General features: G+C 55.3%; 2 protein-coding genes across 4 annotated transcripts; one reads left to right on the top strand and one right to left on the bottom strand.

Annotated features, from left to right (window-relative positions):
• The first annotated feature begins 506 nt into the window (after positions 1–506).
• On the top strand, positions 507–8,486 carry Cdt1 (chromatin licensing and DNA replication factor 1). Of its 3 annotated transcripts, XM_052167259.1 has the most exons (13): positions 507–613; positions 747–809; positions 1,070–1,140; positions 2,883–3,993; positions 4,457–4,597; positions 4,676–4,827; positions 5,265–5,462; positions 5,554–5,699; positions 5,833–5,930; positions 6,620–6,808; positions 7,071–7,223; positions 7,311–7,512; positions 7,862–8,486. In XM_052167259.1, the coding sequence occupies exons 4-13, from the start codon at positions 3,658–3,660 to the stop codon at positions 8,020–8,022; spliced, it is 1,776 nt and encodes a 591-aa protein (XP_052023219.1). In that variant the 5' UTR covers positions 507–613; positions 747–809; positions 1,070–1,140; positions 2,883–3,657; the 3' UTR covers positions 8,023–8,486. The 3 variants fall into 3 exon arrangements, with proteins under 3 accessions (XP_052023219.1, XP_052023221.1, XP_052023220.1); XM_052167260.1 differs by lacking the exon at positions 747–809 and having other exon boundaries at positions 515–613; XM_052167261.1 differs by lacking the exons at positions 747–809; positions 1,070–1,140 and having other exon boundaries at positions 509–613.
• Positions 8,487–9,306: 820 nt separating this feature from the next.
• Aprt (adenine phosphoribosyltransferase) lies at positions 9,307–11,551 on the bottom strand. Its single transcript, XM_052167266.1, has 5 exons — positions 11,432–11,551; positions 11,194–11,300; positions 10,065–10,198; positions 9,799–9,877; positions 9,307–9,684 (listed from the first exon to the last, which is right to left on the bottom strand). The coding sequence occupies exons 1-5, from the start codon at positions 11,509–11,511 to the stop codon at positions 9,542–9,544; spliced, it is 543 nt and encodes a 180-aa protein (XP_052023226.1). The 5' UTR covers positions 11,512–11,551; the 3' UTR covers positions 9,307–9,541.
• Position 11,552: the final 1 nt, after the last annotated feature.

Below are 11,552 nucleotides of genomic sequence, written 5' to 3'. Positions count from 1 at the left end.
AGGAGAAGGCGTTTGTCATCTCTGAGATTAAAAAGGGGCTCTCAGTTCTTCCTCTGAGGAGTCTCACAGAAACCTAGCTGTGGAGCAGGTTCTACAGGACGCCCCGGAACTGTTGAGGAATCTGCATCTTGGAAGGAGCAGAAAGTGCTAGTGGCCGTCTCCCGACGTGCCGAGCTGCAGTGTCTTCCCCGCTCCATCCTGCTCTGTCCTGTCCGTAATGGATCCCAGGGTTGTCTGGCTGACAGAGCAAGTGCAGGCCAATCTTGACTGAGGCCCAGATGCCTTCATTGAAGGTGAAAGCTTCCTCTCTACACTTGGCCACAAGTGCAAAGCCAAGACCACAAAGAGCTCCTTGGTGGCTGCTGGTGACTGAGTTCCTCAGGGGGCGTGTCTGAGGTCCTCAGGGGGCGTGACTGAGATCCTCAGGGGGCGTGTCTGAGGTCCTCAGGGGGCGTGTCTGAGGGCTTCCGCGAGCCTGTGTTCCAGAGTCAGTTACTGTTTCCTGTCTGTGACAGTGGGGGTGAGCTGTAGGTGGGGCTGGAAGTCACAGTGAAGGTCCAGCTCACTGGCTAACCAGCTGTCTGCCTGCAGTCTGGGCTTCTTCACCTGCGAGGTAGGTCTGACCCAGAGAAGCCTTTTGAATGAGACAGAGAAGCCATTCCAAGCACAGGGAGTGGGGGTGGGGGCGCCCATCTGTTCAGCAAACCTGGATGGAAGCTGTGCTTGTTCATTAAATGTATCTGCAGGCAGCGGAAGTGCAGCAGAGGCTGCTTGTCGTTGATTCCTAGAGAAGACACCAGGATGCACAGGTGGGCAGAGCCTGCAAGCTAACCATTCTCTAACTGTATGGAGATTGTAGCTTGGCAGAGAGCAGGTTTCAGGGAACCTGGGTGGGTTCTAGGGAAGTCAGGCAAGGCTGGAACATGGCTATCATTAATACTGAGGATCTATGGCAACCTTACCCATCCTCAGGTGATTAGGAAAATGGCAAAGGTGGGGGTGATGGTGAAGGTGGAGATGAGGGTGAAGATGAGGATGCAGATGATGGTTACTTTTTTCATTGTTGCAGCAACAAGGAAAACCCAACCCAACAAAAGCAACTTAACTGGATTTGGAGTCACCGTGAACACATACCTTTGGGTGTGTCTCTGAGGATGCTTCAAAAAAACTTTAACTGAGGAGGAAAGGCCTACTCTGTGTGTGTGTGTGTGTGTGTGGCACCATTGAATGAACTAAATTTAAAAGGCCAGCTGGGCATCGGCCCTCATGTCTCCTGACTGCGGCCAGTGTGCCCTGCCCCGCTGTCCCTGCTACCATGCTTTGGCTAGCATGATGAACTGTACTAGCAAGCCATGCACTGAACTGAAGAGATGGCTCAGTGGTTAAGAGCACTGGTGCTCTTCTGAAGGTCCTGAGTTCAAATCCCAGCAACCATATGGTGGCTCACCATCCCTAATGAGATCTGACGCCCTCTTCTGGTGTGTCTGAAAACAGCTACAGTGTACTTACATATAATAAACAAATCTTTAAAAAAATGTGCTAAAAGCTAAGAACTTTCCTTCCTTCCTCAAGTTGCTTTAATCACACCTCATGTGGATTCTTTTTTTTTTAAACAGGGATTCTTGGACAGCCCCAGTTACATAGTTTAAAATTTACTCTGGCCCAAAGATTTATTTTATGTAAGTACACTGTAGCTGTCTTCAGACACACCCAGAAGAGGGCATCAGATCTCATTATGGATAGTTGTGAGCCACCATGTAGTTGATGGGATTTGAACTCAGGCCTTTAGAAGAGCAGTCAGTGATCTTAACTGCTGAGCCATCTCTTTAGCCCAGCAGAAAGATTTTTTAAATTCATTTATTTCCTGAGACACGGTTTTTCTATGTAACCCCGGGTTGTCCTGGAACTTACTCTGTAGACCAGGCTGTTTTTCAACTCAGAGATCTATCTGCCTCTGTCTCCCAAGAGCTGAGATTAAGGTTTGCCACCACCACCACCTGGACTAGTTTGATTTTTTGTTTTGTTTTTTTCAAGACAGGGTTTCTCTGTATAGTCCTGTCTGTCCTGGAACTCACTCTGTAGACCAGGCTGGCCTCGAACTCAGAAACCCACCTGCTTCTGCCTCCCAAGTGCTGGGAATACAGCATGCGCTACCACACCCAGCTCTAGTTTGATTTTTTAAAAGTGATTTGACAGGGTTTCATGTATCCCCAGACCAGCGTAGAACTGGAGCCTCTTCCCTCAGCCTCTGAAGTGCTGGGGTCACACGCATGAGCTGCCAGGTTTCCACACCTAAGCCCTTTCTCCTTTTTTATTAATTTCAGTCAGGGGTCCCAGCCCACGGAATGGTGTCATCCAAATTAGGGTGAGCCTTCCCACTTTAATTAGCCTAATCTAGAAAATTCCGCATGGACACGCCCACGGGCCTGGGCGCCATTCCCCATTGCTGCAGATGTCAAAGGCTGAGTTGCTGTGCGAGCTCGCTGCCTCTGGGACTGCCCTTGCTTGCTTGCTTACTCTTACATTACAGGGGACCACGAGTATGCAGGGTGGCAGCTCCTACAGCAGAGCAGTCTCTGATCCCAGAACATCCGATTAGTTCAGCGGTGTGTCACTTATCCAATCAGCTGCGACCAGGAGGCAGCTGACTTTGCCTTGTCACTGGGCCAAACCAAGAATTCCCAAGCGGCTCCTATGCTGTGTCCTCCCAAAGGCCTACTTTGCAGGGGTGGCCTTACAAACGTAGAATTGTTACTATGGCTGCATTTAAGCCTCTAGAAAGGAAGCTGGCTGCGAGGCTCCAGGGTATAGCCCATTCAGAAGACAGGAACACCAAGTCTCCAAACTTACTAACTTCTAAATCCTGGCCCTTTACTTCACAGCTGCAGACGCAGTTTAGACTGATGCGCTGGACTATACATTCTCCCACATCCTGAGAAGTCTCCGTCCGGTCGACTCGTGCTTACAGCTACCCGGGTTTCCCAGGTCCCGCTCCTCCGCTGTCCCCTCTCCTCATGCGAACCACCTTTGCCCAAAATGACTGTACAGTGTGCATGGCCACTCCCTCCAGGAATGCTGGGAGCATTGGGTGGCGGTGACTGCCAGGTGATGAGGAAGGCAGTCCTGCATGGCCTCTCTGGATTTCCCATGCCTCTAGGCCGCTTCCTGGTTTGGCGTAACTCCAACCTCTGCACTCCTTAGCCCGGATGTGGCCAGGAAAATGAGTTCCTTTTGGAGCCCCGTTAGGCCGCATGAGTCGTCCTGTGTACTCATCTGGCGCAAGGGACCGGACACTCAGCAGTCGCGTGTGACTCAGACCCAGCCTTCAAGACCAGGCTATTATTTTGTAAATGTGAACAAGAGGAGCACAAGCGTCTCCCTTCACGTGATCGCCTCTTTGCAGGGCCAAGAACTGTCGGGCAGCAGCCGCCGCTATCCACGCTGCGCGCCAAGTGGCATTAAGAACCTTACGTGCCACAGCCCGGCAGCGCGCGGAAACGACGCGGACAGCGGAAATACAGTGCACAGGAGTCAAACTGTATCCTGCCCCCGACCTTCCACCCCCGGCCGCTCCCATTCTCGGTCACTCAATCCAAAGCTGCCGGGGGGGAGGTGGCCCGGCATGGCGCATGCGTGCCTTGGTGCACACTAGCGCGCATGCTCCGGAGCCTGCCCATTTCCCCCTCCGAGAGCTGTGCATGGTGGTACGGCCTGGGCGGGGCGAGGCTGAAGCCGCGAAAATTGCGCGGGATCCGCGGGAACTACCTTTTTGGCGCCATGGCGCAGAGTCGTGTTACCGATTTCTATGCCTGCCGTCGCCCGGGCCTTACTGCTCCGCGGGCCAAGTCGGCCTGTCTCACCCCGAGCCCTGGTGGGCTCGTGGCTGCTGAGCTCACCCGGAGCAGCAGCCGCAAGCGCGCCCGGCCCCCAGCCGAACCCGGGAGTGACCATCCCGCGCCACCCGCGCGCCGGAGGCTACGGCTGCCTGGATTGGTGAGGCGCGCGCGGGACCCCAGAGGACCCTGGTTAGGACAGGAAAACTTGGTTATCGGGCGCCGAGATAGAGGGAGGAATAGAGTCGCGAACAGGCTGGGCGCTCCTTTCTCTCCCCAGGGGAGTGAGCCATTGTAGACGTTTGGAGAGGGTGCCTGGGCTTCCTGGGAGGCCGCAGCTGGCGGGGGTGATTGTGATGGTGTGGGTGTTCGGCAAAGAATTGGGCTGGAGCTCCTGAAATGGAGAGAGGGCATTGGAGAGTCAGGCCTGGAACAAGGGGGGACAGGCTCAACAGACCAGGTGGACCTTTCCCAACTGCTTCATCAAGCTTCTCAATAGACAGGCACCCCCTAGCGCCTGACTCCTGCCCACCGGGTCGAGTGAACTGACAGCCTAGCTCTGCAGGCGAGCAGGTACCCCCCCACACACCCCAGTTTATTGTTCTGCCCTTCTTAATCACCAGGACTCCTGCCCCAGTGCCCCAGCTGATCCCAGTTCCCCAGCTGATCCCAGCTCACCAGCTGACCCCGGCTCCCCTGTTTGCCCATCCCCCACCAAGAAAACAAAGAGTACCGCTGTTTCTGGAGGCCCACAGCGGGGCAAGGTGAGGAGACTGGACTGAGGGTGGGCAGTGGGCAGGGATGTGCGTAACTTGCAGAACTGACAGTACCTGTGTCCCCAGGTCCCCTCAGAGGACTCCATCTCCGAGCTCCAGACCTGCCTGAGGCGGGCACGGAAATTGGGAGCCCAGGCACGGGCCCTGAGAGCCAGAGTCCAAGAGAATGTTGTGGAACCTAGTACCACAGATGACAAGGTGTCCACAGAGCAACCATGGTGAGTCCTAGTGGGCCACGAGGTCCAGGGGAGGACAGGCCTTTGGAAGGCACTGTGGGGTCTGAGTGGGTGGATGGCTGTGGGGCTTCAAGGCAGACTGCCTGGACATACTCCAGTCTTTTCCCTGGCACTGTGCCCTTGTCCCCCACCTAAAAGGGACATTGTCACTCCTGCCCCTGGCTCCTCCTAAGTACCGTGTACAGCCGTGGATTCACAGTGCCTGTGTGCCTGCCTCTCCAAGCTGAGGGTGCAGCGCTAGTGTGTGGACCAGGCTTCCTGTCCCTTTCCGATGCTGCCTGCCCTCACAAGCAGCATTAGATCTGCTGGGACTTTGCAGAATGGGTAGTTTTGAGGTTCTGGGTCATTTTCTCCTCCTACCCTGTTGTCTGGTGGTGGAGGGCGTTTGCTAGTCTGATGGGGACGCTCCTCTCTGACAGTGTCGAGAAAGCTCCTGCCTACCAGCGCTTCCATGCCCTGGCCCAGCCTGGCCTCCCGGGCCTTGTCCTGCCGTACAAGTACCAGGTGCTGGCCGAGATGTTCCGCAGCATGGACACCATCGTGAGCATGCTCCACAATCGCTCTGAGACGGTGACCTTTGCCAAGGTCAAGCAAGGTGTACAGGAGATGATGCGCAAGTGAGTGGTGCAGGGGAGGGGCTTAGCTGCCCCTGGTGGCCGCCCGGTGCCGGCCTGCCCGGTCCTTCTCACTCAGCCCTCTCTCCTGCAGGCGCTTTGAAGAACGCAATGTGGGCCAGATCAAAACTGTGTATCCCGCGTCGTATTGCTTCCGCCAGGAGTGCAATGTCCCCACCTTCAAGGACAGCATCAAGAGATCTGATTACCAACTCACCATTGAGCCCCTGCTGGACCAGGGTGAGTCTTTGGTGAGGCCCTTGGACTTGTGGCTGAGCTTGCGGTGTGGGTTCCAGGCCTGGTTTTTTATCTTAGTCATGGGCTGGGGAGTTAGTTGGACACGGCCTGGGCTCACCACGGTTTTGCCTTACAGAGGCTGGAGGTGCCTCCCAGCTCACAGCCACGTGCCTCCTGCAGCGCAGGCAAGTCTTCCGGCAGAACCTGGTGGAACGCGTCAAGGAGCATCACAAGGTGAATGCCTGGATCTGTGGAGGCAACTGCTCTGAGTGTACAGTGGCCTGCCTCATGCTCCCTAATCACCCACTGTTCTGGCCTCAAATATAAAGGTTCCTCTCAGCCCCTGTCTTAGTCAGGGTTTTACAGCTGTGAGCAGATGCCATGACCGAGGCAACTCTCGTAAGGACATTGACTTGGGGCTAGCTCACAGGCTCAGATGGTCAGTCCAGTATCATCATGGCAGTGTCCGAGCAGGCGTGGTGCAGGAGGAGCTGAGAGTTCTACATCTTCATCTGAAGGAAGCTAGAAGACTGGCTTCCAGGCAGCTAAGATGAGGGTCTTAGAGCCCACGCCCACAGCGACACACTCACTCCAACAGGGCCACACTTTCTAATAGTGCCACTCCCTGGACCAAACATATACATACCATCACAGTCCCTTGCTGTGGTTCTCTGCAAATATAAGGAGGGCTGATACCTACCTACCCTATAGGCTGGAGCTGGGGCAGAGCTACCTGGAACTCCAAAGCTGGGGGGTGGGTCAGGATTACCTGGAGACCCCGAGAGGGCATTAGTGTCATTTACTTCACCATGGCCATGTGCCTTTCTTTATACTATACCTGACTGTGTCTAGGCACAGAAAAGCTAAGTTGATTTTTCTGGTTGGAAATATTGAACCGAGTAGCCCGAGTTCCTTTCCTCCAGGCCTTCCTGGCTTCCCTGAACCCCCCCATGACGGTGCCGGAGGACCAGCTGACACGTTGGCACCCGCGCTTCAATGTGGACGAGGTGCCAGATATCGAACCAGCTGAGCTGCCCCAGCCTCCGGTCACAGAGAAGCTCACCACTGCCCAGGAAGTGCTGGCCCGTGCCCGAGGCTTGATGACACCCAAGGTGAGGTTCTCTGGCCTCTTAATTTCTCCTTTCTCTCTTAGGAGTCTGGCCTAGGAGTATGGCAGCCTTGGCCTGGAGGGTGGAGGTAACAGCTGAGTGCCTTAGGTTACCTGATACTTCCTCAGCTAAGGGCAAAAGGAGGCTGGTGCGCTTTGTAGGCTGAGTGTATATGCTAGGGTGGGGCCGTTGCTAAGAGCGGCTTTTGCTTCCCAAGGCTGGGAAGTTCATGAACTCTGACCTCTGACCTGTGCCTACTCTGCAGATGGAGAAAGCCCTGAGTAACCTGGCCCTGCGCTCAGCTGAGTCTGGTAGCCCTGGGCCCTCCACTCCAGCACTCCCCACTACCCCACCCTCCACCCCACCTGCTGCCTCTCCAAGTGCCCTGAAGGGTGTGTCGCAAGCCCTGCTAGAGAGGGTAAGTCCCAGGTTGTGCATGGTGGTGTGGGGCGAGGCAACATGAGGGGGGCTGTGACCCTTTGCGGCTTACCCCATCCCTCTGCAGATAAGGGCCAAGGAGGTCCAGAGGCAGCTGGCAAAGATGACAAGGTGCCCCGAGCAGGAGCTTCGGCTGCAGCGGTTAGAACGTTTGCCAGAGCTAGCCCGAGTGCTGCGCGGCGTCTTTGTGTCCGAGCGGAAGCCGGCGCTCACTATGGAGGTGGTCTGCGCGAGGATGGCGGACAGTTGCCGAGCTGCCCTGAGCCCAGGTTTGTGCAAACAAAGCAAAAGAGAGAGGTGAGGGTGGGGGTGGGCCTGGTCGTGTCCTTGGTAAGGAGCTGGGCTCATTTCTGATTGGCATGACCCATTTGCCTGCCATGGTCTTGGTGGACTCCCAGTTCTGCCACTTAGAGCTCACTGGGCTCAGCACGCCTGTCTTGCCTTTTGGCTGCTCATTCTCCCGATGCTTGAGCTGTGTCCAGGGCCCAGTGGCTCTGCCTGGATCCACTGCACATCGCAGTAGATGAGCCTTGACAAAGGCCTATTGTGGGGTGTCAGGCACCTGGCTGGGTGAGAGGGCGAGCCACCTAGGCTCAATCCCACAATCCACTTGTGCAGGGGAGATGGAGAAACACCTGTTGCTCCTGGCCGAGCTGCTGCCAGACTGGCTCAGCCTGCATCCCATTCGCACGGACACCTACGTCAAGCTGGACAAAGCCGCCGACCTGGCTGGCCTCACAGCGAGGCTGGCCCGCCATGTCCAGGCTGAGGGGCCGTGACTCTGAACTCCTTGCCCGATGGCCTGTTTCTTTTATCGGCACACAACGCACTTAAGCCTTGCCAACATGGGCAGCTATCGTGCCCATGGGTCTCAGGAAGTGCTGGTTGGCGCTAAGTTGGTTCCTGGGGCTTTGGGGTAGCCCAGACTGCTCCAGGGCAGGTAGACTCCGGAGAGCAGGCTATGTTGGACGGCCATTCCACACACTACTCCGTACTAAGTATGGTCGAGCCCAAGATGGAGGCCTAGGCCAGCACAGCCTCACTTCTCTCTGCTTCCGGAAGCTGCAAGAGTTCAGAACCTTAAGAATCGCACAGAGATTGGGACTTCTGGCCTGACTTCACAGGACTGTGATCTGAGAGTGAAATTGGGCCTTGTGTAAATATGTGAAGTTTGGGTTTCGTTTTAAACCTTCTATACTTCTGTACATGTAAAATTGAAATAAAATACTGAGATTATACTGAACCTGTCACTATAAAATGTCTTAAAATGGTGCCCTGCTGTTGTGATTTCTTTCTTTTTTTTTTTTTGTTTCGTTTTTGTTTTTGTTTTTCCTAAGACAGGGTTTCTCTGTAGCTCTTGGCTGTCCTGGAACTCAGAAATCCGCCTGCCTCTGCCTCCCAAGTGCTGGGATTAAAGGTGTGTGCGCCAATTTATTTCTTGAGACAGGGTTTCTCTGTATAGCCCTGGCTGTCTGGCCTTGAACTCAAATGAGTCACCACTGCCTGGCATGGGATTTCTTTTTTCTTTTTTCCTGGAACTATATAGACCAGGTTGGCGTTGAATTGAAGCAGTCTGCCTGCCTCCAGAGTGCTGGGATTAAAGATGTATTCCACCATGCCCTGCAACAAAATAGGGTTTTTGAGATTGTGACTGAACTGGGCGTGGTGATGCACACTTTTGATCTCAGTACTCTAGAGGCCAGCCTGGGTTACAAATCAAGTCCAGAATAGCAGGGGCTGGTTACATTAAGAAACCCTGTCTTGAATAAACAAAAAACTATGGTGGCTGTGGGCCACTGCTTTTGTCTTGGTCCTAATGGAAGAGCCTACTTTAGTAGTAGTGAAGTGACAGGACTGTTTACTCAGTCAGCTGTCGCCAGGACTTACAGAGGTAACATCTGCTCCCTAGTAGGGGTTGTGACTTCTATACCAAGCTGAGCCCATGGGCTCCCACCTGTTTGAGGAAGTCCATCCACACAAGGTGACACTGAACCCCCGGTCCCTGTCATGTCACTCTGGAGGCCATGGAATGTGACCCAGGAAACAAGGTGAGAAGCAGCGAGTATATCAAAGCGGTTTATTGATCTCCAGTAGCACAGCTCAGCTCTACTCCAGGGTGTGGCTTGTATACAAAATGCATGGATCCAGGCGATCCCTGGGCATGGCGGTCAGCTGACCAGCACAAGGCGTGATACATTCACAAAAGGGCGGCTGGTAGCTCACAAAGGTCACTTAGGTGCCCGGGGCTGAGCTACCGTGCAGTTAGTTGCCAAAGGGTGTGGCCCCCTCACCAGCTTCTCACTCATACTGCAGGAGAGAGAAGAACGGAATAGGTCCTAGCTTCTCCCTGCCTCTCAGGGAGGTCAGCTCCACCAGGCTCACACACTCCACCACCTCAGCCCGGAGCTGGTTCAGCAGCTCACAGGCCGCACACATGGTTCCTGGGGTGGAGAGACAGGAAGAGAGGGTGTTAAAGCTCTTTGCTTGGTCAGCACCCTCTGCAGGGACAGGGCCTGGCCCTCTGAAGTCAGTTTATGTCTTAGGATGGTTCTTACCCCCAGTGGCCAGGAGATCATCCACAATGACCACTCTCTGCCCAGGTTCTACGGCATCTCTCTGGATTTCCAGCTCAGCCTGCAGACAGGAAGTAGTGTAAGAGAGAGTCTAGGTGCGAACAAATGGCCACCTCCCTAGCCTCCAGCGTTTCCTGGCGGTGTAAACCTGGCCGGACGTCTCAACCTCTCTGAGCACTCACATTTACTCCTAGACACTGGTAGCATGGTTCGACCCTGCCCTTCCTCTACCCAGGCAGCTTGCTTACCTTCCCATACTCCAGAGCATAGGATGCTGACACAGTGGGGCCCGGCAGCTTCCCGCGCTTCCGGATAAGCACGCAGCCCACGCCTAGCTCCTGAGCTAGGGAAGGGCCAAACAGGAAGCCCCTGGAGTCTAGACCTGTTAGGGTAAGGAGGGAAGGGTGTTGGATGGAGCCGAGGGGCATGGGAGTCTACAGGCCAAGGAGGGAGAGGTCAGCAGTACTGGCTAGGAACACTAGGTCTTGCTGACTATAGCTACAAGACTGCTGATGGCTACTGGGTGGCATCTTAGCCTTGGGGATCTTACCTGCCTTCTGTACAGCTCAGGGCCACCTACAGTGACTCCTGCCATCTTTTAAATGCAGCATCTGCCCGGGAGCACCCGCACCTATCTATAGGTCATTCCCAGGAGGCCCGAGCTGTAGTGGGGAGGAGACATACAAGCCCTGATTTCTGGAGCGTGGCCAGGGGTACCGATAGGAAGTGAAATGGACAAAAGCACCTGAGCACTTGCCCAGACCACTCTGTCCTCTGGGTGCTCACCCTCCCTCTGGTAGACATCCGGCCACCCTAGAGTGTTTCTGAAGCTCAAGTGTGGAGCCTGGTACCCAGTAGTTGTCCATCACAAGCTTGCGCAGAGGAACAAGAGAAAGGTACCCTGGTGTGGTCCTGGGGATAAGCAGCTCCTAAGGCTACCAGACTTGAGGTCTACTGGGGCACGCCCTAGTCTGTCCCAAGGTTACCTCATTTCTTAATATCTAGTTCATCCCAGAGGCTACCCCTAAGCAAGATGTCCATCATCTAGAGGTTCCAGGGCCTCCCAGCCTGCTGTCAGGGTGCTAGCCCAGCCTCGTGCCCTAAAAGAGGAAGGACTGATTCTGGACATAAGGAAAGAGCAGAGTTCATCTCTAGGAATAAGATACCGTGGGGTACCTGGGGGGGGTGGGGGGTGGGGGAAGGGAGACTCTAGTCATCCAGGGTGAACAAGACACCAAGACAGGGAGGAAACAAGGAGGGAGGGTCAGAGGTTGAAGAAAGAAGGGATGAGCATGGGGTAGACTGGGTGTCACGAGGGGAAAAGGGGTTGGAAGGCTGGGTCGTGGGGGACGAGCACGGCCTAGCAAGGCCACTCGCCTGCGATGTAGTCGATCTTGCCGCTGTGCGTGGACTTCAGGTGACTGGCCAGGAGGCGGATGGAAGCTCGGAAGGCGTCCGGGTCTTTCAAGAGGGGCGAGATATCCCTGGGGACAAGGACAAGATAGTGACCCGCGTGTGGCCAGGCAGAGGCCCAGCAAGATCCCCGAGACTGCCCACGCGCCTGCGCCGGGGGCTGAGAGCATGGCGCCAACGCCTCGCCGGCTCGTGACCCCACCTGAACAGCACGCCCGCGATGGGGAAGTCGGGGAAGCTGCGGATGCGCCGCGCCACCAGCTGCAACTCAGATTCGGACATGGCCGCGTGCAAGAGAGAGGAAGGGAGGAGGTGGGTAGCGG

This window comes from Apodemus sylvaticus, chromosome 21, assembly GCF_947179515.1.
Source record: "Apodemus sylvaticus chromosome 21, mApoSyl1.1, whole genome shotgun sequence".
Lineage (NCBI taxonomy): Eukaryota > Metazoa > Chordata > Mammalia > Rodentia > Muridae > Apodemus > Apodemus sylvaticus.
Note: the sequence above shows the minus strand (reverse complement) of the source record. Positions and strands in the feature narration are given on the sequence as shown.

What these genes read in the sequence shown, in the direction of transcription:
- Cdt1 (XM_052167259.1), top strand. Translation starts at nt 3,658, where the DNA reads ATGCTCCGGAGCCTGCCCATTTCCCCCTCCGAGAGCTGTGCATGGTGG. An exon ending in TGAGCCCCTGCTGGACCAGG is followed by an intron (nt 5,700 to 5,832) that starts GTGAGTCTTTGG and finishes TTTGCCTTACAG; the next exon opens with AGGCTGGAGGTGCCTCCCAG. An exon ending in CGCAAGCCCTGCTAGAGAGG is followed by an intron (nt 7,224 to 7,310) that starts GTAAGTCCCAGG and finishes ATCCCTCTGCAG; the next exon opens with ATAAGGGCCAAGGAGGTCCA.
- Aprt (XM_052167266.1), bottom strand. Translation starts at nt 11,511, where the DNA reads ATGTCCGAATCTGAGTTGCAGCTGGTGGCGCGGCGCATCCGCAGCTTC. An exon ending in CAAGATCGACTACATCGCAG is followed by an intron (nt 10,199 to 11,193) that starts GCGAGTGGCCTT and finishes TTACCCTAACAG; the next exon opens with GTCTAGACTCCAGGGGCTTC. An exon ending in ATGCTCTGGAGTATGGGAAG is followed by an intron (nt 9,878 to 10,064) that starts GTAAGCAAGCTG and finishes TCCTGTCTGCAG; the next exon opens with GCTGAGCTGGAAATCCAGAG.